The sequence below is a fragment of the Gopherus evgoodei genome, chromosome 7 (assembly GCF_007399415.2).
Source record: "Gopherus evgoodei ecotype Sinaloan lineage chromosome 7, rGopEvg1_v1.p, whole genome shotgun sequence".
In the NCBI taxonomy this organism is placed as follows: domain Eukaryota; kingdom Metazoa; phylum Chordata; order Testudines; family Testudinidae; genus Gopherus; species Gopherus evgoodei.
Window position 1 is genome coordinate 66799469 of NC_044328.1, and position 21420 is coordinate 66820888.

The 21420-nt window shown below is 42.8% G+C and overlaps 1 protein-coding gene and 1 long non-coding RNA gene across 2 annotated transcripts in view; one reads left to right on the top strand and one right to left on the bottom strand.

The window, feature by feature from the left end:
- Positions 1-21420, bottom strand: part of ADK (adenosine kinase) — a 637433-nt gene that overhangs the window by 589729 nt on the left and 26284 nt on the right. The window contains exon 2 of the mRNA XM_030569565.1: positions 4457-4531. Within this exon, the coding sequence (XP_030425425.1) occupies positions 4457-4531 (75 nt within the window). The remainder of the gene's footprint in view (positions 1-4456; positions 4532-21420) is intronic.
- On the top strand, positions 13185-18165 carry LOC115654789. The gene is made up of 3 exons (XR_004001265.1): positions 13185-13383; positions 14816-15027; positions 16493-18165. It is a non-coding gene; the product is annotated as an uncharacterized LOC115654789 (long non-coding RNA).

The following is a 21420-nucleotide window of genomic DNA, read 5'->3' on the forward strand; positions in this document are numbered from 1 at the left end:
CCCAACCCGCGCATTGGGATTATCTCCCTTTGAACTGCTCTATGGACACCCCCCTTTCAAAGGCGGGGCGCTACCACGTGCTGATGTTTCACTATTGGGAGGGGATCATATGACTGCGTGTCAGTTTCTCTCCCTACAGGCTCGCCTCCGTACCCTTTGGAAAGCCTCGCAGTTTTCCCAGACCGTGCCGCTGGAGGAACAAATCCACCCGTTCCAACCAGGGGACTTCGTCTGGGCCAAAAAGTTCGTTCGTGACGACACCCTCCAGCCAAGGTTTACTGGACCCCACCAGGTTCTTTTGACAACCCAGACTGCAGTGTTCCTGGAAGGACGCAAATCTTGGATCCACCACTCCCACGTCAAGCCAGCCGTAGTGGACCACAGTGACGGACCAGCAGCTCTTGTCACCACTGAGGACACTGCCTTCGACCAGTGGACCAGCTTACCTCTCTCAGACATTAGACTTAAATTAAGTCGAAAAAAATGAGAGGACCCTTTATTCTGACAACTGTATGTTTTTTATGCTTTTTCAGTTTATTTTCTGCTTATGAAGATAATGCTTTTATTAGATATTCCCACGAGGTTAAAACTCGTATTTTAGGAAATAGAAGTGATTGCTGGGTATGTACTCAATTTCCAGTAAATGCAGCACAGGGACTCCCCTTCACACCCATTCCCCTAACCACTGCTAATATGACTTGGATGCCACCGACTAGAATAAAAGATCCAGTCCAACCCAATCTTACATGGGACAAAACAGAAGTACCAATTAACAAATATCTCAGGGTAACCAATCAAACAGGATCACTGTGTTTTGTTAAAGAAAAAGGGTCAACTTTTGTGGGAACAAGTAAATGCAACATATATTTTAATGGCACCGCCTTTAGTAAAAATCTTGGCTTCAAGCCTTGCGCATCCCACTTATCCCATATGTGGATCCCTCACCCCGATCCAACCTTTTCAACTTTTTCATGGAGGGGCAGGTTTTCAGAGTCAGTTTTTAAAAAGCCCTGCTCAGATCTCGAGGGTGTCCAACTAATTGTTAAAGGATACACAATTGCCTTCTACAACTGCTCAAGCAGTACTACACTGCCCTTTGAGGACAACACTACCAAATTGTGCCTCTGCAGTTCACACAACGACCCCTCTGCGTTACCAGGGGAACAGTGGTACAACGGGCGGTGGGTTACCTCCTACTTTGAGAAATGGAATACCCAAAACGCATTATATGGAACATACTGGGTGTGCGGGCCCAAGGCTTATTATTTTCTCTCCCCTGATTGGGCAGGGTCATGTTATTTGGCATGGCTAGCACCGCCTTCTCGGATCTCCCTCACTCCCCCTCATTTTCCCCACGTTCGTAACATCCGTGAAACTGACAGAGATATTAATCTCCGTGATGGTTTGTCCTGGCAGCGGTGGGCTGGTCACACTAGCTTGAAGGGTGCCATCATCCGTCTACAGGGACTATTAGAATCTTTGACCAATGAAACTGCAACCCTATTTGAGAACCAGGCCGGGGAAATGTCCCAGCTGCGCCAGTTGGCTTTGCAAAACAGAATGGCTTTAGATATGATGTTAGCAGCCCAGGTAGGAACTTGCGCCCTCATAAATGAAGAATGCTGTGTTTTTGTAAATGACACCTACTCTGACACTTTTCAACGTACCAAACACCTAAGGGAAATGGCTAAAAACTACTCCTCTGGCCAGCCACCTTATGATTGGTGGGGAGCCTTATGGAATTGGCTGCCCGGATTTGGGTGGGTTAAAAACCTCTTGGTGGGTGTTGTTGGGGCCATGGTAGTCCTTATAATACTGTGTTGCTGTATTCAGTGTGTCCCCTCCCTCATAAACTCATGTAAGTCAGTTTATTCTTTTCCCACCTCAACTAAAAGCCTTACTCTCTTCGAATTGGCCCAGGCTGAAATTGCCAAGCGGCCCTTGAGATCTTGAAATAGGGTGTAGCTTTTTGATTAATAGTTATCTCAAAGCTACAAATGGAGGAATGTTGGGTCTAAACTTTTGGTGAACTTTGGAGCCAAAAAACACCCAGACTGGCCGTCTCTGCATAATCCTTTCTGAACCTTTTTTTGAACAAAGCACTGACCTGCAAACTACTCATGACACCCCCTTCCTCAAGTAGCCATTAGCCTTTATCTCTATGCATTTACTTGTTAAACTTGCTCTTCCTGTAAAATCTTGATTGATTATGCATGACCATTATCTTTTATTAATCACTTTGTTTACTTCTGTGTATAAATATTGATGCTCACCCCTAATAAAGGCGCCACACTTATTCTAAAGCTTTTGGGGTAGTGTGAGCCCGTTGATCAACGCATTAGTGTCTGGTCTCTGACAGAATTGTGTGCCCAAAATTCCAACTCCGCACGAGCTTGGGTGTTGGAGAGGTGAGTGAGGACTTGCTTTATTTACCTAACATCCCCATAAGAATTAATATAAATGAGGGGTTAGGTTCCAGGGAAATTCTTTTCACCAGACAAAAGGCTATATTTATATATCTATAGATAGATAGATAGATATACACATATACATATACACACACACACACACGGTATAACAATTTAAGGCCATGGCTACACTAGAGAGTTGCAGCGCTGGTGAGGGGGTTACAGCGCTGCAACTTAGGATGTGGCCACACTTGCAAAGCATGGCCAGCGCTGCAACTCCCTGGTTGCAGCGCTGGCTGTACACCTGGTCGAGCCTCGGGTGTAGCGATTCCAGCGCTGGTGATCCAGCGCTGGTCAGCAAGTGTGGACGCCACCAGCGCTTTTATTGACCTCTGGGGTATAAGGAGGTATCCCAGAATTCCTGTCCACAACAAACCGGAAGAAAGGGAGAGCTCGGAGTTCAGCCAAACTGCTTATTTAAAAAACAAACAGCTCCTGTTTGCTGAGCGAGCGGAGGCAGGCAGGGGAATTACTTTAGAATGCTCACAGCTGTTTGCTTGAAGAGAGAAACAGCATGCTCACACGGCAGAGGGGGAGGGGGAAGTCCATGTTGAGCAGATGCTTATCTGGTCTGACGGCTATTTAGGAGTGCATAATTTGCATTTAGTGAATGAGAGAGAGGTGGGGGAAGGGGGTCAGAACTTTTAAAATGATTCAAGGTAGGCACTGTGTGTCTTCCAATCCTTAGAACTTGCAAGGCAGGGAGCTGAGAACAGTGTCAACTCCAAAAATCCATTCTGTCTGTCTCCTCCACGCTCCCTGTCACATTCCACCCCACCCCCCTCTTTTGAAAAGCACGTTGCAGCCACTTGAATGCTGGGATAGCTGCCCACAATGCACCACTCCCAACAGCGCTGCAAATGCTGCAAATGTGGCCACACTGCAGCGCTGGTAGCTGTCAGTGTGGCCACACTGCAGCGCTGGCCCTACACAGCTGTACGAACACAGCTGTAACTACCAGCGCTGCAGAACTGTAAGTGTAGCCATGGCCTAATACTGGCACAGAGTGATGATGATTGTGAAGCTTGGTTGAGGTGAAGGAGTCAGAGGGTGGGATATTTCTCTTACTGCTAAATGATGAACTAGCAATTGGCTGAGCCCTCAAGGGTTAACTCTCTGACTCTACAAGACAGCCCCTTTAAGTACACTGCTTTGTTCATTAGATTAGCTTGCTGAGACCAAACCTGCTGCAAGCTCTCTCCCTCCTTCCTGAGCCCTGGTGTGTCCCCGCTGCTCTATGGAAGATGGGGTAAGCGGGATGCAGGAGCTGGGGGAAAGGGGACACCCTGACAGCCCCCCTCTTCTTTCTCTGCCCCCCCGCACAGCAACCAGGAGTCTCGAGGAGCAGCTCCAAGGCAGAGTGCAGGAGCAGCACATGGCAGTGGGGGGAGGGATAGCCGCAATTGCTATCCTGCTGGGCAGCTGCTGCAGCAGAGATAACTTAGGGGAGCGGGGAGCTGATAGGAGGGCTGCTGATCCACCCTGGTTCCAAGACCCCAACAGTTAGCTCCAATGGGCTGCTCTTCCTGCAAGCAGTAGACAAAGCAGGCGGCTGCCAAACGATGTTAAAAGAGACCATTACACAATTTTAAACTAGCACGTTCCCTAATTGATCAGCAACTTAGCAACGAAACAACGTTAACCGGAACGACTTTAAATGAGAAGTTACTGTACTGGATTATATCAGGGGTATCACATGAAGCAAGACAAATATTTGTTGTACATGTAGCTATCTACTTAGGTTAAGATGAAGAAATCAGAGGGGAGCAACAAGTTTGGAAAATACAAAACGTAAAGTTTAAGGGAGGAGAGGATGAACAGCCTATACTAGATAACTGATAGTTACCGTCAAATAGATGTTACAGAGGACACTGAAAAGACTAAAGTTAAGCATTTGCATTAAGCCGGTACTCAATTCCATGTTGCGTTTCTAGAATTAACCATCAGCAATATTTAGGAAATTAATACGAAAATATCTTTATACTTACTTGTCAAGGAAGTCCTTGTCCACTACTGCACAGATATCAAGAAGAGGATTTCCCATTCCAAAAAGTACATTTTCACTACCAGAAAAAAAAAAAAAGGAAGAAGTTTTTCAAATGTAATGTAATGTTTCTAGTCTAACATTATATTGCATTGACAAACAACAGATTAGGACAAAACTAATTTTGCCCAACCAAAGGCTGCACAGTCAATTTGCCTGGAATCCAGACAGCACAGTTAATTCGAACAAAATGCAAACTTGTATTATTGCTTAGGAAATTACGTAGAATACAAAAGTCTCAAACATGTAAGACTGTATATTCATTTAAGCAACCCTCCAATCAGGGAATGAGCCTTGCATGCTATAATCTGTAATTTCTAAGAGTTGCACTTGGGTTGTATTTGCAGGTTATATAAGGGGGCAACAGTGGAACAGATTCTAGAGTTCCATGAGCCAGAATTTGTTGTTTATCTGAACAGCCACAAATTTAATCTTATAAAAGTAATTGGTAAGAGCAGTATTTTGTTCTGCACGAACCCTTATCTATCTCTACAAACAGTATTTGTTTACTGATAAAATGTTGACTTTTTTAATGCAGAAAAAAATTAAACATGCAGCAGTATGATGCAAAGCAGAAAGTTACCACAAGGCATTATCTAATCATCAAGTATTTTTATTCTAATAATTTAAAAAAAAATTTTTTAGCATATTCAGTTATCTTACATACTTTGGTGATACAGTAATAATGAAGAACTAGATAGTACATGACACAGAGGGAAACGGTAGTGAATGCAGCTGTGCCCGCTAGACTTTCTAACACTAGATTCAAATACATCACATTCCCCACCAAGCCAACACCTGCTGGCTCCAACTGGCAGGTTAAACACCAATATCATTTAGCTACTGAAATCACTTCTGAAAATTTAACAAAGAAGCCATCAAATACACACCTTCTTCCCCATCAACTACTCATTTTTCAAGGGTTTTCATTAGGCCAATATTCTCCAAAGCACTACCACAGTATTTCAGCTTTAAAATCTAAATGTTCAAACAAAGCCAGGCAACAAAGTAACTTAACATGGCTATCTTTAGCTTTCAGACCCTTCTTCACTTGTGACCTAACCAATAGTTGAAGGAGTTTCCACGGCATTTTGACAGGTTGTCAGATATTAGGATTACGCATGGAGGCATAGCTGTTCTGCTGACTCATCTGGCAGTTACGCCAGATGGATTTTACTACCTCTTACTCAAAAGGATAAAACAAGCTAGCAAACCTATGGGGTTGGTCTACATTAATGTTGTAAGTCAATCTAAGTTACGCTACTTCAGTTATGTAACTGAAGTCGCCATAGCTTAGGTTGACTTACAGCTGTGTCTATACTGTGCTATGTCGATGGGAGATGTCTCATCGACTTAGCATGTCTTTACCAGAACCACTAAATCAACACTGCTGCATCGATCACAGCAGTACGGATTTATCCAATATTGTAGACATGGCCTAATATGGGAACAGCTAGAAAATTAAATGGGAGGTCCTAGAGGAAAACCATAAAAATAGCAAGCCCAGGAAGAAGCTCCGGCAGCTATTGTTTCCCACCTCTTCACCTCATCCTTGCTTATTTCTCAGTTATCTCCTACCATAAAGTTCATGCTAACAGACTCACACTATCCTTACCCAGCCAAAAAAAAACCACTTTCCTTTCCTCCCCCCACTCCGCATATTGCTAAGTGCTTCCAAAAGCTCATAAACATCTGGTCTCTTTCCATGAAAAGACTCACTCTTCTCTTACATTTTTGTCATATTCCTGGTCAAACACCACCACTTTTCCACTTTCATTGGCACCAACAAACGCAGTGTCAGTTGCCTACTTGCGACTTTCTCCTAAAAACATCTTCTCTCTCACCACCTACTTCCCTTCAACACAAGATTTGTTGACTTTTCAAAGACAACATCTGCCACAATCTCCCTCTTTCCCATCAATTTCTCTCTTCCAGGTCCATCATTACCACCCAGAACTTGCACTTAGAACAAGTTTTCATGACAAAATTTGCCAGCACAGCTATGTTGGCCAGGGGTGTGATGAGGTACAATTTGTGAGGTGCTGTGCCAGCAAAAGCCCTGTGTAGATGCTGTTATAATGGCAAAATTGCACATTTGTTAGTATAGCTTATTCTGCTTGGGAGGAGAAAAGAGTGCAGACTGAAATAAGCTTGTGAGGGGGTGGACCAGGCCCTGAGGCCCCCTGCTGGAGGTCTTGCAGCCCTGCCACACCTTACCCCGGAAAGCTGCCTCGAGTGACACAATCAGAAAGGGGCTGCAGGGAGCAGCCAATCAGGACCCAGCAGGCTAGTATATGAGAAGTTGCAGAGCCAGCAGGGGATCAGTTTCTTGCTAAAGCTAGAGGAGAGTGGATGGTATGCTTGGCTGGCTGAGAGAGCTACAGGACCTCAGAGAGAGCAGTGCTTGGGGGCATGCGCGCAAGGAGTACTTGAAGGTGCTCCTGGCTGGCTGCTGGGACTCAACCAGGACAAGGCCCGGAGGTAAGGGTGAAGAACATACTGGGGACACAGGGAAGTGGCCCAGGGAATTGTAGGAGCGATGCAGTTTATTTAAATGGACATGGCAGAAAGCTGTTATCTACAGGTTCCCTGGACTGGAACTCAAAGTAAAGGGTGGACCTGGGTCCCCACCACTACGAAAGTGGCCTGGACTTTGATACACCCTAGAAGGGGAACTGAACTCCTTTAGTGGCCCAACTGAAAAACTGGGGCCAGAAAAGCCCAGAGACACAAAGTCTCCAGGGAGAGAAACCTGGGGGATGTGGCCCATACCAGGCCCAGGACTGCCTGAAGAGCAGGGATAATTTGAGAAAGTCAAGAAGGGGCTGAGAGAGAGTTATGACCAGGATACTGCAATAGGCCCTGCTGGACTGATTGAGGATCAAGCCCAGAGATGGGGCTGCAGATAAAGAACTGTTACAGAGTGCACAGACAAGCCTCTGTTGGATTTGTACCCCAGAAGGGGTTTGATATGATCTCACAGACTATGTATGACTCAGCCGAAAGGCTGGGTCACTGAAGACTCATCACAAAGCATAGAAAAAGTACAAGCACACGCACTCGGCCAATGGGGCCATACTAGCAAAAATGCAGCTTTGTGAGTATAAACTGTATCCATCACACTAACAATATACCATATATACTCGTTCATCAGCCCCCCAAGATGGATAGGTTAAAAAAAGGCAAAAACTGTATGACCCTTTCATAAGCCAATCCTATATTTCAGGGTTTGGCAAACTTTGGCTCCTGGCCCATCAGGGTAAGCCATTAGCAGGCCGGGACATTTTGTTTACCTGGAGCATTCGCTGGCATGGAGGCCCTCAGCTCCCAGTGGCCGTGGTTCGCCATTCCCAGCCAATGGGAGCTGCAGGAAGTGGTGGCTGACATGTCCCTCAGCCCACGCCACTTCCCATGGTTCCCATTGGCTGGGAATGGCAAACTGAGCTGAGAGGCTCCATGCCTGCAAATGCTCCAGGTAAACAAAACGTTCCAGCCCACTAGTGGCTTACCCGGACGGATTGGGAGCCAAAAAGTTTGCTGACCCCTGATTTACCATGACAATGTATTAGATATTCAATTCAATAGGGTAAATTCATCAAATTTTGATATAGACCCTTTGATAAGCCAACTCCTGCTCTTTGATGTGTCACTTTACTACCAAAAAAATTTGGCTTATGAATGAGTATAAACAGTAGCTATACCAACAAAACCTTCCAAGTATAGATGTGGCTTTATTCTCCATTACCTCCCACTCTCTTGGTCTTGTCTTCATACTCCTTAACACCTCTCTCCCTACTCTGGAGCTCTCCTAATACAAGCTTTACACCTTTTCCATCTTCAAAAAAGCCAACCCTGGTCCCCAAATACTTCTCCAACTACCTTCAGCTATAAACTCTTAAAACACCTGTAGACAACAAATTCAAGTTAATATTTGTATTACAGTAGCACCAAAAGGTTCCCACCAAAATGGGGCTCCCATTGCAGTAAGTGTTGTACAATCACACGGTCCTTGCACTGAAGAGATTACAGTCCAAGGAAACAATGCAAGAAGGGGTGGGAGAGGAAACATAGGCAGAGAGATGTGACTTGCACAAAGTCACACAGCAGTCAAATGGCAGAGCCTAGAGCTCCTGACTCTCAGACCAGTGCCCTTGTTCAGTGGGCCACACTATCTTTGTTTATGAATATACATGTTTAAATATAGAATTTTTTAAATGTTGATAAATCTTGTGTTTTTAATAGGATCCAAGATTAAGTATGTTATGCTGTGAAGTATATTTGTCCTTGGCTATATACAAAAAAGCCCAGATTTTGGGTATAATCCCTGATATTCCTGTTTTGGTCAAGGTATTTTCAAATATAAAATATTTCCCCCAAGTTTCTCTTTCACCTCTACCCTGGATCCCCTCCAATCCATGTTCTGTCCTCCTATTCTATGAAGCTGCTCTTTCACCAAGATCTACATTGACCTTCACCTGGCCAAATTTCAGGGCTCATCCTTCTCCTCATCTTCTGCTTGACATTTTATTCAACTGAGGCTTCTGCGATAACATCTTCTCGTTTCTCCTCCTACTTCTTTGGCAGCCCTTTCAGTAGACCCTCCTTCTCATGTACCATCCATGAGAGTCCCATATGTGTCTTACTTTTTACCCTTCCACTTCTCTTTTTACACCCTTTCTTTGTGAGATCCTAGCTACTCTCATAGCTGCATTGCCCATCTCTACCTCAATTACTCAAATCTACCTTTTCACTCCTGACTTAATAGGAATGTACCAATATATGGGTTTGGCTCGATGAAGACATCTCTTGGGTCTCTTGCCATCAACTCAAGCTTAACTCTCCTCTTTCACTGCTCCCACCACCATTCTCCCTTTCACTCCATCCCACAAACTAGGAAACATGACTATTCTCCATTGCCTCACATATCTAATTGCTATTCAAGTCTTACCATTTCCTCCTCCAAAACATTGCCAGGAGGCTACAGGTTAAAAACTCATCCAGGCACTAACGTTTCCCATCGTCATCTCTTGGGCTACGAAAATATATTATTTAACATAGTCAATTACCACCCTGATGATATATTTGCCCCTGGCCATTTATTCCCCTTCCCATTTTTTTCTCTTGTAAACTGTACAAGAAATAGACCGTAGTTTCCTTTACTACATTTTGAGTTCTATTGGAAATCAACAAATAAGTCTCAGAGGAAGCACCCAGTAATGGAATAGAGATGCATGACCATGTTTTTCTAGTATACAGATATCAAATTTCTGCATGCATCACCCTTGCCCACTACCAAAGGCCATAAGCTTATATCTTAAGTACTAAATTCACACAAACATATTTACCAAGATAGAGCGAAAATTCTGCTAGAAGTTGGCCCAATATGAAGTTAAATTACAATTTTGGTAATTCATAACCCTAAGCAAGCAAAAACCAAATGAGAATTGCTGATTTTTTTTTAGTTGATTTATAAACTGAAAAACTTCAAATTTCTCACTTTGATAGTTTAATCATAGAATAGAAGTTTTACAGTATATTTCAGTAAATATGGCAATGTTAATAGCCAAGAATGTTTTCAAATTTAGCAAAAACACTAAGAATACAAAATAAAATATGGGGTTGTGACCAACTAGAAGCTGACAATTTACAGGAAGTGGAACTAAGAATCAGAGTATTTTGCATGTGTGAAACAGTTAAATCTTTAGAACATTAGAGACTAAATCCTCATTTCAAAAATAATCCTGCAGATTAGATTTGATATTCATAGATCCCAAGACCAGACAGGACCACTGCGATCATCTAGTCTGACCTCTGTATAATACAGGCCACTGAACTTTCCCAAAATAATTTCGAGTATATCTTTTAGAAAAATATCCAGTCTTGATTTAATAATTCACCATAGCCTCTAATGGTTAATTGCCATTACTGTTAAAAACCATGCTTCAATTGCAATCTTCACTTGTTTTCCTTCAACTTGCAGACACTGGACGGAGCCCATTATTAAATATTTGTTTCACAGGTAGGTACTTAAACTGTAATCAAATATCTGCTCTTTGTTAAGCTAAATAGACAGATTCAAGGCGCTCAATCACTATAAAGCATGCTTTCTAATTCTTTAATCATCCTCAATAGCTTTTCTGTGAACCCTCTAATTTATCAACCTCCTTTTTAAAATGTTTACACCACAACTGGACACAATATTCCAGCAGCAGTCACACCAGTGCCAAATACAGAAGTAAAATTCCCTTTTATGCATTGCATTACTACTTTTGGCCACAGCATCACACTGGGAGCTCATGTTCAGCTGATTATCCACAACAACCCCCACATCTGTTTACCAGGGTAGAGTCCCTCATACTGCAAGTATTACCTACATTCTTTGTTCCTACATGTATACATTTAGCCATATTATAAATACACATTGTTTGCCTGAGTCCAGCTTACTTAGTGATCCCGATCGCTCTGTATCAGTGACCCATCCTCTTCGTTATTTACCACTCCCCCAATTCGTGTGTCATCTGCAAATTTTATCAGTAATTGTTTTCTTCCAGATCTTTGGTATTTCCCCACTTTGAGACACAATATTTTTAACATTTCAAGGCACTTGAACCACATTTTCAACTTTTTTCCACACCATGTGCTGTTGAAATTGACTATGTTGCAGAGTAAATGAAGATGGAGTTAGTGAAGCTTCAGTGTGGCACCATTTTGAAGCAGAAGTATAGAGATGTTGGAATTCCAGAATTCTACAGGTTTCTTTCACAAGAAAGATTTCCCATGTTATTCTCTGCTTCCGCAAGGACAATGGCAATGTTTGGAGGTACATATATATGTAAACAGTTTTTCCCTTCCATGAAGATTAACAAATCTGTGTTAAGGTCAAGGCTCACTGATGAACATTGGAAAGCAACACTCAGATTGATATCCTGAGATGAAGCCAAACCTAACATTGCTGCTCTGGTTGATGCAAAACGCTGCCAGCTAAGCGGCCAAAAATGAAACGACTCAAAATTAGCACTGACTTTTCACATTACAGTTAAGAACTTAATAAAAAAGTTAATTGACTTTGAACAGCATACTATATTTTAATATTGTGCTACATTACTCTTCATTTTTTCTCTGTCTACCTGCATGCACTTCCCACCACCAAGCTGCCAAATAGCTGTTGGTGGTGTGCAGCACTTTCTAGGAGGGAGTGGGGAGCTGTGCACTCAGGGGAAGAAATGGAAAAGAGACGGGGCAGGGGCGGGGCCTCATGGAAGGGGTAGGGCGGGGCCAGAGGCAGCAAGAGGCGGGTGTTAGTGATGTGGCCCTCAGGCCAATGCACTAGTCCTCATGTGGCCCCTGTGGTCATTTGAGTTTGAGACCCCTGGTCTAAGGGCTTCTTTATGTGGCCCCACAGTGCTGCGCTACCACTCCCCTGTGTGGATGCTGCTGATGCAAACTAAAAAGTATTGCGCTAACAAAGTCCTCTTTCAAATGCAAGTATCAGAGGGGTAGTCTGGATCTGTAAAAGCAGCCAAGAATCCTGTGGCACCTTATAGACTAACACACGTTTTGGAGCATGAGCTTTCGTGGGTAAATACTCACTTTGTCAGATATGCATCCGACTTGCATCTGACAAAGTGGGTATTCACCCACGAAAGCTCATGCTCCAAAACGTGTGTTAGTCTATAAGGTGCCACAGGATTCTTGGCTGCTTTTTCAAATGCAAGACTTTTTAGTTTGCACCAGCAGCATCCACACTAGTATGCACTGCAATTCACACCCCTGTAGTCCAAACTTTGGGGCCATGCAGACAAGCCATAAAATCTAACTTGTGATAAGCCCTTTTCACTGTACATAAGAATTTAATTGTTTTTCAAACTAAGGGTTTTTAAACTTCAACTGGGATTTTGAGCTTATGACTGCTGGTAGCATTTATTTTGTTTTAAGAAAAGCCAGCATGAAAACCAGCAAGTTGTCAACTAACACATGGTCTGTTTAACAATCATAAATATGTTTAATTTGTTAAAAAACTTAAACCAGTATTTAAAAACTTGTTTGCACTCTGTCAGAACTTTGACTGGGTATCACATCTGAATCCAATTCCTTATGCCCATCATCAAAAGTAACTTAAGGCACGAACAAGGATCCACCATCCCTGTCTATCCTGGGCCATTCTTTGTATGTTCTTTATGTTGCTAAGTCCCATAAGTTTCCCTTCTCATAGTAGTTTTCGGAGGGATTCTTTCCAACAGCTCCATTTAAGTGTTTCTCCAACTGCTGTAGCTCATAATCTTATATTATCATTTAATTGTGTTATGATTAATCTGTGTAATCAATATGTGATTAATAGATTTAAGTTGCAGGTATAAATGTAGGAATATGTAAATAGTATTATAGGATAGAGGAGTAATAAGCATGTTATGGATAAGAGTATGTTAGGTATGCAAGTTACGCCTTGCTTTACACTTTTACAGCATAACCTGTCAAATTTTAGCTTAACCATATATGAGGCCTGAAAGAGGTTGACATACCTACTTGATGCAGGGGTAAGCAAGTACCAGTAAAAGTTGCAAGGTTATTGTAAAAGAGGTACTAACAACCGCACATAAAATTCTGAGAAATTAATTGCAATGCGACTTTTTTTTTTTTTTTTTTTAAACTTACTAGTTTCTCTCAGTCTCATGGTCGAAGGGCTTCTCTACATGGCCCCACAGTGCTGCACTACCACTCCCCTGTGTGGATGCTGCTGATGCAAACTGGAGAGTATTGCATTAACAAAGTGCTCTTTCAAATGCAGGTGATATTTTGGAAAATATTCCACAGCGTGCCGCTCACTACCACAAGATGTCTGACTGAAACATCATGGGAAATTCTGCAATAACTGTAAGTCACCATGGGACTTGCTGACATAATTTCTCTTATCTTCATTAATGCCTAAGACGACAATCTATGAAAAGATAGGCATACCAACATTTATGCAGTGTGGAAGTCCAGATAAGGAAAAAGGGGTTGGAATCCTCATGCATATAAAGAGTTATCAATGAGTGTAATACAGAATAAAAAGTATGAAAAAGAAAGGAAGAATTCATAAGGAAGCCCTCCACAAATGACCACCTGTTGAGCGATACTGGCATCTCCAAGAGGACTACAGAGATGGATGTATGAAATCACTGATGCTTGTGTGACAAGGCACCTCCTTTGTCTCGCGAGACTTAGCACTTTCCCCTCTGGTGATGGCAGGCATGGGGTAAATCAGCCGCACTCTGGGCAGTGTATGCCTTCCCCCTTCTGTGCTCCTTTGGCTGTGTTTTCAGGGTAGGCCTCAGGGTCGGCCTGAGGGGTGATTCTTCACCAGACAAAAAGGAAACTGTCTCAAAACATAAAGGGATACCTTTCCCTGCCTCCTCACCGAGGCAGAGTGTCCTCTGGTTGCTTACCATGGGCTGTCAGTCCTTCCCCTAGCAGGCACTCAGATTTGGCTGTTCCCCTATTGGAAGGAGCACAGGCTCTCAGCCTAGAAAAGCTTGTTATCCTGCTGCCACTAGCCTGGCAGTAGCTTGAGACTCTTTTTCCCTCTTTGCTCTCCCCAGAGGAGGTGTTTATAAAAGCCTCAGGCCGCCCTTAATTGCATTCAGGTGTCCCTAACTGGCCTGAGAGAACCTCTTCTCAGATTGTAGGAAAAAGGGCCTTTAACATTTTAGGGCTAACATATCAGCCTTCCAGGACCCTTTTGCAGCCTGACTTTGTTAGGCTAGGTATCTTACAGGCTGTCTCTCGCTATGTATGTTTCAATAGCTGCAGCTCTGTTCATTGGCTTAATGAAATTGGTAATAAAGGAACGATTGATAACCCGTGAATGTTATTGTAGTCACTGCTATTGCTCCTTGTGCGCTCCTAGAGCCTCCAAACAATGATATTTCTAAGGGCATGACTACATTTACCATTTACAAAAAAAGTCCATTTTTGCACAAAAACAGAGGGAGTGTCTACACTTGCCAATGAATTTTTGCAGTGAAACTCTATAGTTTCACTGCAAAAACAACACAACCTCCACGAGAGGCGAACAGCTCTTACCGAGGATGTTTTTGTGGTGATATACAAGTGAAGACACGTTCTTCCTGTTTACTGAGCTTTTAGCCTCCAGAGCATATCCCACAGTGCCTAGAAGACCACTTTGGCCAGCAGCTCTGCTGCTCTGATACCAGGTAAACAGACATCCACCCTTCTCGCTGTAAAGCCCAGGGAATTTTGAAACTCCCCTTTTTGTTTTCTTGGCAAGTGCTCACTTATCTGGCCAGGTGACATTACTCCACAGAGCAAACAATCCCCTGCTTGGAGCAATTCTGAGCTACTGGAGCTGATCAGTGTTTGGGGAAAGGAGGCTGTGAAGGGACCTGGATGCTCCACGATCACTTCCCCCTTCCTACAAGACCTATTGTCAAAATGGAGAGAGCTGCACTGTGGGATAGCTGCTCTCAGCTGCGATGGAAGTGTTGCAAATGTGAACATGATCTGACACTTGTGGAAGTGAGTACGCAAGCCAGAGCTTTTCTTTCACTGGTTCGCTATCACCGGTGGAACTGACAGTGCAAAAAACTTTGCCAGGGTAGACATAGCCTAATAGCTGTTCTGGCCTTCCTAATTCTGATACTGTAGCCCAGAGGTAGGCAACCTATGGCATGCGTGCCAAAGGCAGCACACAAGCTGGTTTTCAGTGGCACTCATACTGCCCGGGTCCTGGCCACCAGTCTGGAGGGCTTTGTATTTTAATTTAATTTTAAATGAAGTTTCTTAAACATTTAAAAAACCTAATTTACTTTACATAAAATAGTTTAGTTATATATTATAGACTTACAGAAACAGACCTTCTAAAAACGTTAACATATTACTGGCACGTGAAACTTTAAATTAGAGTGAATAAATGAAGACTCAACACACACTTCTGAAAGGTTGCCAACCCCTGCTGTAGCTTTTTGGAAGTCAAACCTTCGGCATAGGTTACTATGGTTTAATGTCATCAGTAATATCAACCGATCAATATTATAAAGGCTACTTTGCCACGGGGCACACCTAACATGACACTTAAAAAAAAAAACAGAGGTAGCTGACACCAGCAAGAGTAGGTCCAGCAATGCCAACTGAAACATTTGGAATCAATACTGTTTCTACTGTCTTCAATTTAGTTGTTCCATAAAGAGGCAGTTACAACAGAACAGCATTTTGCACTTCATTTTCAAATATCACATTAGACTTTGCATATCTTATTGGTTAGCATCCACAGTGGTCTGCTGAGAACTAAATACTACCAACAGCTCCTTAGTGACATTAGTATCTTAAATCTAACCTGAGTAAGGGCACGTCTTCACTAGCAACATTAAAGCGTGCGCTTGTGTAGTCGTGGCACAGCTCAAAATGGAGCTCTAAAAAAAACACACACACAAAAAAAAACAAATAAAAACACCCACCTCCACAAGGGGCACAATTCCCAGTGCTGGTACACTGTCTATACTGGCACGTTATAGCACTGAAACTTGCAGCGCTCAGGGGTGTGTTTTTTCACACCCATGAGTGAGACAGTTGCAGCGCTGTGAAGAGCCAGTGAAGACAAGCCCAATGTAGATGTAGCTTACTTGACAAAATAGAAAGCTAGTGTTTAAGAGCTCTACATTGACTTTTAGATTAGACACCTATATTTCATTTTCAATTGCTTCAGCTGAATGTTGTCAGCACTAAATTTGGCTTTAAAGTGTTAGAATTTAAATGGTCAAAATTAGGTTTTAAAATTCACACTCCATTGCTGACAAGGAAAGTTCACACTTTTCGGTCCTTAACTGTTTCTATACAGCACAAACTGGACAGCATTGCTAAGACTTCAATTTCTCCAAATATTTTTTCAAGTAGACAGACTAGCTTTGTTCGGACCTTTCTCAACCTGCAAACTTCAGAATCCATAGATCACAAAATAATCCGCTTATTTTTGTGTGTTTTCCAGGACTGGATTTCTATTGTTCCTAGCCAGGAGTCTAACAAAGACAGCAGAAGTTCATGCTTTCACATGTTTGCAAATCAGTATTAAAAACCTCTTTATATAGTTCTTTTGTATATTCAACCTTTTACTGGCTCCTATTTGAGTTCCAGGATTGTCCCCCCATTTTTCACTGTCATACTATTGACTTTTGTATTGTGCACTGAGGCATTGTAGTTACTTGTTGCAACTTCTCTATTTCCACAGTTTTGTCAACAAAAGTCAGGTTTCATCAACAAAAGAGTGTATGTGTACACAGGGTCCTTCATACCAGGAGGGGATTCATGGCCCTGCACACTTTGCATCATCACAACCCCCATAGTGAACTTCTCAATTCCAAACTGATTGGCAGTTGACTGTGATAGCAGTCTGGAGTTGCCAGATTCCACACAGCTATCGCCACATGCTTTTCCACCATTAGGGCAGCTCTCTTTTTAGTGTCCTTGCACCACAGGGTGGGGGGCATGCTCCACACAGAGTTCAAAGAAGGTGACTTTGTGCATACAAAAGTTCTGCAGCCACTGCTTGTCATCCCATGCCGGCATCACAAGCCGACCCCACTCAATGCTTTTTCCCAAGCCCAGTAGCAACCATATGCAGCTGCTCCATGAATGCCAACATCAATCTTGAATGTTTCTTTCCACGGTACACAGCAAGGCACGCACTATGGTTTCCTGTTCAGATTTGCAGCTCATTAAATACTGCAGCATCAGATGCATTATGTTCATACCACTTATCACAAGACTGGAGAGCCTTGAAGGATCCATGCTTTCAGGGAGAGATGATGGGGGCAAAGTTTACAGGGGCAGTTGAAATATCAGGCGAAACACAGTTGGAAGCCTTTAGAATTATGTGACAGGTGAAAACTGCATCATACAGCAGTAATTCTGCCCCCATGATGCACTGCAATCCATTCTTATAACTCCTAGCAGGAGAAGGTGGCAATTTGCACAGTGGGATAGCTACCCACAGCATACTACTCTTCGTTGGTGCTAGAGCACCAACTGTGGACGTGCTCCGCCAGCAGAAGGAGAGTTGTGTGAAAATGTACAAGCTATGTATTACAGCAGTTTATGATCATCAACATAACTTAAAATCGACTTAACTCTGTAGTGCAGACATGACCGATGTACAATAAAACAAGATTCTGTAGACCATAGTGTATGGATATAAAATGAAAAGCCATATTTATATGCTTGAAATTACTAGTTAAGTCAGATAAGAGTTAAATAGGGATAGTGTAAAGAAAAGCATTAAACTCTGATCAATGTTATCATCACCACCTTAAAAGCAGTAAAAAACTCTAACATGACATATCTTGTTTACTTCTTGCTTTTAAAGTCATGGTGGACAGCAAAACTGGACTAGTCAATTTCACATCTTCGTTATCAATTATTTAGACTCAAAGAGGAAAAGTTAAAGGTTGGATAAGATACGAAATAGAAGGTGCAGACTGGTAAATCAAGGATGTGTGCTCTCCACAATTTTTTTCCTTTGTAGTCTAAATATTTAGAAAGAATAATCTTGTTTTATTTATTTAACCATCTTCACTGTTCCCCTTCATTGAGTCCATCTGGCTTGTCAGAGTACAGACCACAGACAGGTTTCAGAGCAGTACCCGGGTTAGTCTGTATCAGCAAAAACAACGAAGAGTCCTTGTAGCACCTTAGAGAATAACAAATTTATTTGGGCATAAGCTTTCGTGAGCTAAAACCCACTTCATCAGATGTATGGAGTGGAAAATACAGAGGCAGGTAAAAATACACAGCACGTGAAAAGATGGGAGTTGCCTTACCAAGTGGGGGGCGGTCAGAGGTCCATCACTTCCATACAAATGGAAATGTATCTCTGACCATTACTAGTATCACAATGCTATCATTTAAAAAAAAAAAAGGGGGGGGTGGTTGCTGGCTTGCCACAGAAAAAGCTTTTTACACAGAAAAAATAAAGCCAAGATCACAAAAAATACCAGTGGTTTACTTCCCAGAAGACATCAACATTCCTTGGGAGGGAATTTAGACATGCGCATGCACATGCACACACACACAAAAAGTATCAAAATGTCCATAGTAAAGACCAAGGCATTTTATTGACTTTGTAATCACTACAGAACCTAGTGAAAATAACTAGTAGTCACAAACTTAAGTAATGTAAATTATTAAATATAAACCCGTTCTGCTAATCACTCTGGGGGGTAGGTTTGTTCACTAGAGAGATTCAATTTCCACAACTAGCCAATGATCTTTGCTAAATGTTTTGGGTATTACTCTCTCATTATCACAAGTAACAAGGTGCAGACATTATAAACAAACAAACAAACAAACATCTCTTTTGCTTCTGAATTGATTTGCCACTTGAAAAGTTTTATAAATGCCAAACTAATCTTAACTGACCGTACTTTACATAAAAAGATTAAAATACAAATTTGCAATCTTGAGCATATAATATTACTTGTTTTCAAAATTAGATAAATATTTCTTCTTTCTATGCAACTCCAAAATTGGTAGCCAGACACTAGTAGCACTGATTTTAATAGAAGTATTTCATCTTCTCACACATCTATCGGCACTTTAGCACAATAGCACTGTAGAAGAGTGACATCAAAATGGTAATGGAAGTATGCAAACATACAGGTGGAAAAAAACTTCAGTCTTTATAAAGTGCTTAAAGAAATATCTGAAAAATACACACTGGATTATTTTTGCAGCAGTTATGACATTTGAAAAAGTCAAATCCAAGCAGTGATCTGAGTTGCTCCTTAGCAATACAGTAGAACCTCAGAGTTACAAACTAACCAGTCAACCACACACCTCATTTGGAACCCAAGTATGCAATCATGCAGCAGCAGATGTAAAAAAAGGCAAATACAGTACTGTGTTAAGCGTAAAGTACTAAAAAAAGGAAAGCAGGATTTTTCTTCCACATAATAAAGTTTCAAAGTGCTATTAAGTAAATGTTCAGTTGTAAACTTTTGAAAAAACCATAACATTTTGTTCAGAGATACAAACATTTCAGAGTTACAGACAACCTCGATTCCCAAGGTGTTTGGCAACTCTGAGGTTCTACTGTACTACATTGTCTAGACAATAGCAGCAAATGACTTATTTTACTACCAATTGATAATTGTGTGTTATAAGTCTACAAAAACAGCTTTGTTGGTCATTGTAAAGTATGTATAAGACAGTAAGTTTTCCTGGGTAGATGGACACTCACTTTTCAGTGTTCCAATAGCTTTACAAGAAAACTAATGTTTGCAATGTTGTTGTAGCCATGTTAGTTCCAGGATAGGAGAGAGCCGAAGTGGGTGTGGTAATACCTTTTATAGAACCAAATTATCTTAGGGTATGTCTACATCTGCAATTTTGCAGCGCTGGTTGTTACAGCTGTGTTAGTACAGCTGTATAGGGCCAGCGCTGCAGAGTGGCCACACTTACAGCAACCAGCGCTGCAAGTGATGTTAGATGTGGCCACGCTGCAGCGCTGTTGGGAGTGGTGCATTGTGGGCGGCTATCCCACAGAGCACCTCGTCCCATATCGGCGCTGTGGCTTGTGGGAAGGGGAAGGAAGTGTGATCGTCTTTCTGCTTCCTGTTCTAACGCCCAGCGGTGCTTTGTTACACATGCGGAGCAGTGTGGCAGCATTGTGACTGTACAGCGCTTTTCCTGCGAATTTTTTTAAAATTGGATCCTCAGCAACTGACGACCTTATTGATGAATGTTGCCAGCACATCGCGCTTGGCAGTGGAGCTATTCCTTCACCTGCAAAAAGTGAGTGATAGTGAGAGTGACAGTGAGTCAGACAATGATATTGAATCGCCTCACTGTGAAGACAGTACATTGCTTGTGGCAGTAACAGATGTGCTCAGCTCCCTGGACCGGCGCGTTTGGGCTCAGGAAACCAGCACTCAGTGGTGGGATCAAATCGTCCTGCAATCCTGGGATGACGAGTAGTGGCTGCAGAACTTTCAGATGAGAAAAGCCACTTTCATGGCATTGTGTGCTGAGCTCGCCCCTACCCTGCGGCGCAGGGACACGAGATTTAGAGCTGCCCTGCCAGTGGAGAAGCGGGTGGCTATTGCAATCTGGAAGCTGGCAACTCCAGACTGCTTCAGATCGGTGGCGAACCAGTTTGGAGTGGGGAAGTCTACTGTTGGAATGGTGCTGATGCAACTTTGCAGGGCCATTAATCGCACCCTGCTAAGAAGAACCGTGTGTCTTGGGAACATGCAGGACATTGTAGATGGCTTTGCGGAAATGGGGTTCCCTAACTGTGGAGGGGCAATAGATAGGACTCGTATTCCTATTCTGTCACCACCCCACCTGGCATCAGAGTATGTTAATCGCAAGGGTTATTTCTCCGTGGTTCTGCAAGCGCTTGTGGATCACCGTGGGCGTTTCACTGACATTTACTCAGGATGGCCTGGAAAGGTGCACGATGCATGCATATTTCGGAACAGTGCCCTGTTCAGGAGGCTGAGGGCCGGGACTTTTTTCCCAGACCGCAAGATCACAGTAGGGGACGTGGAAATGCCCACTGTGATCCTTGGAGACCCCGCTTACCCCTTAATGCCATGGCTCATGAAACCATATACAGGGAAGCTTGACAGGAGCAAGGACCGGTTGAACTACAGGCTGAGCCGGTGCAGAATGACTGTGGAGTGTGCTTTTGGCCGTTTGAAAGCTCGCTGGAGGTGTCTTTATGGGAAGCTAGATTTGATGGAAAGCAGCATCACCGCTGTTATATCCGCATGCTGCACCCTCCATAATATTTGTGAAGGGAAGGGTGAAAGATTCAGTGAGGAATGGACCTCCGAGGTTAGACACCTGGAGAATGAGTTTGCTCAGCCAGAGAGCAGGGCTAATAGGGAGGCCCAGGAAAGAGCTTCAAGGATTAGG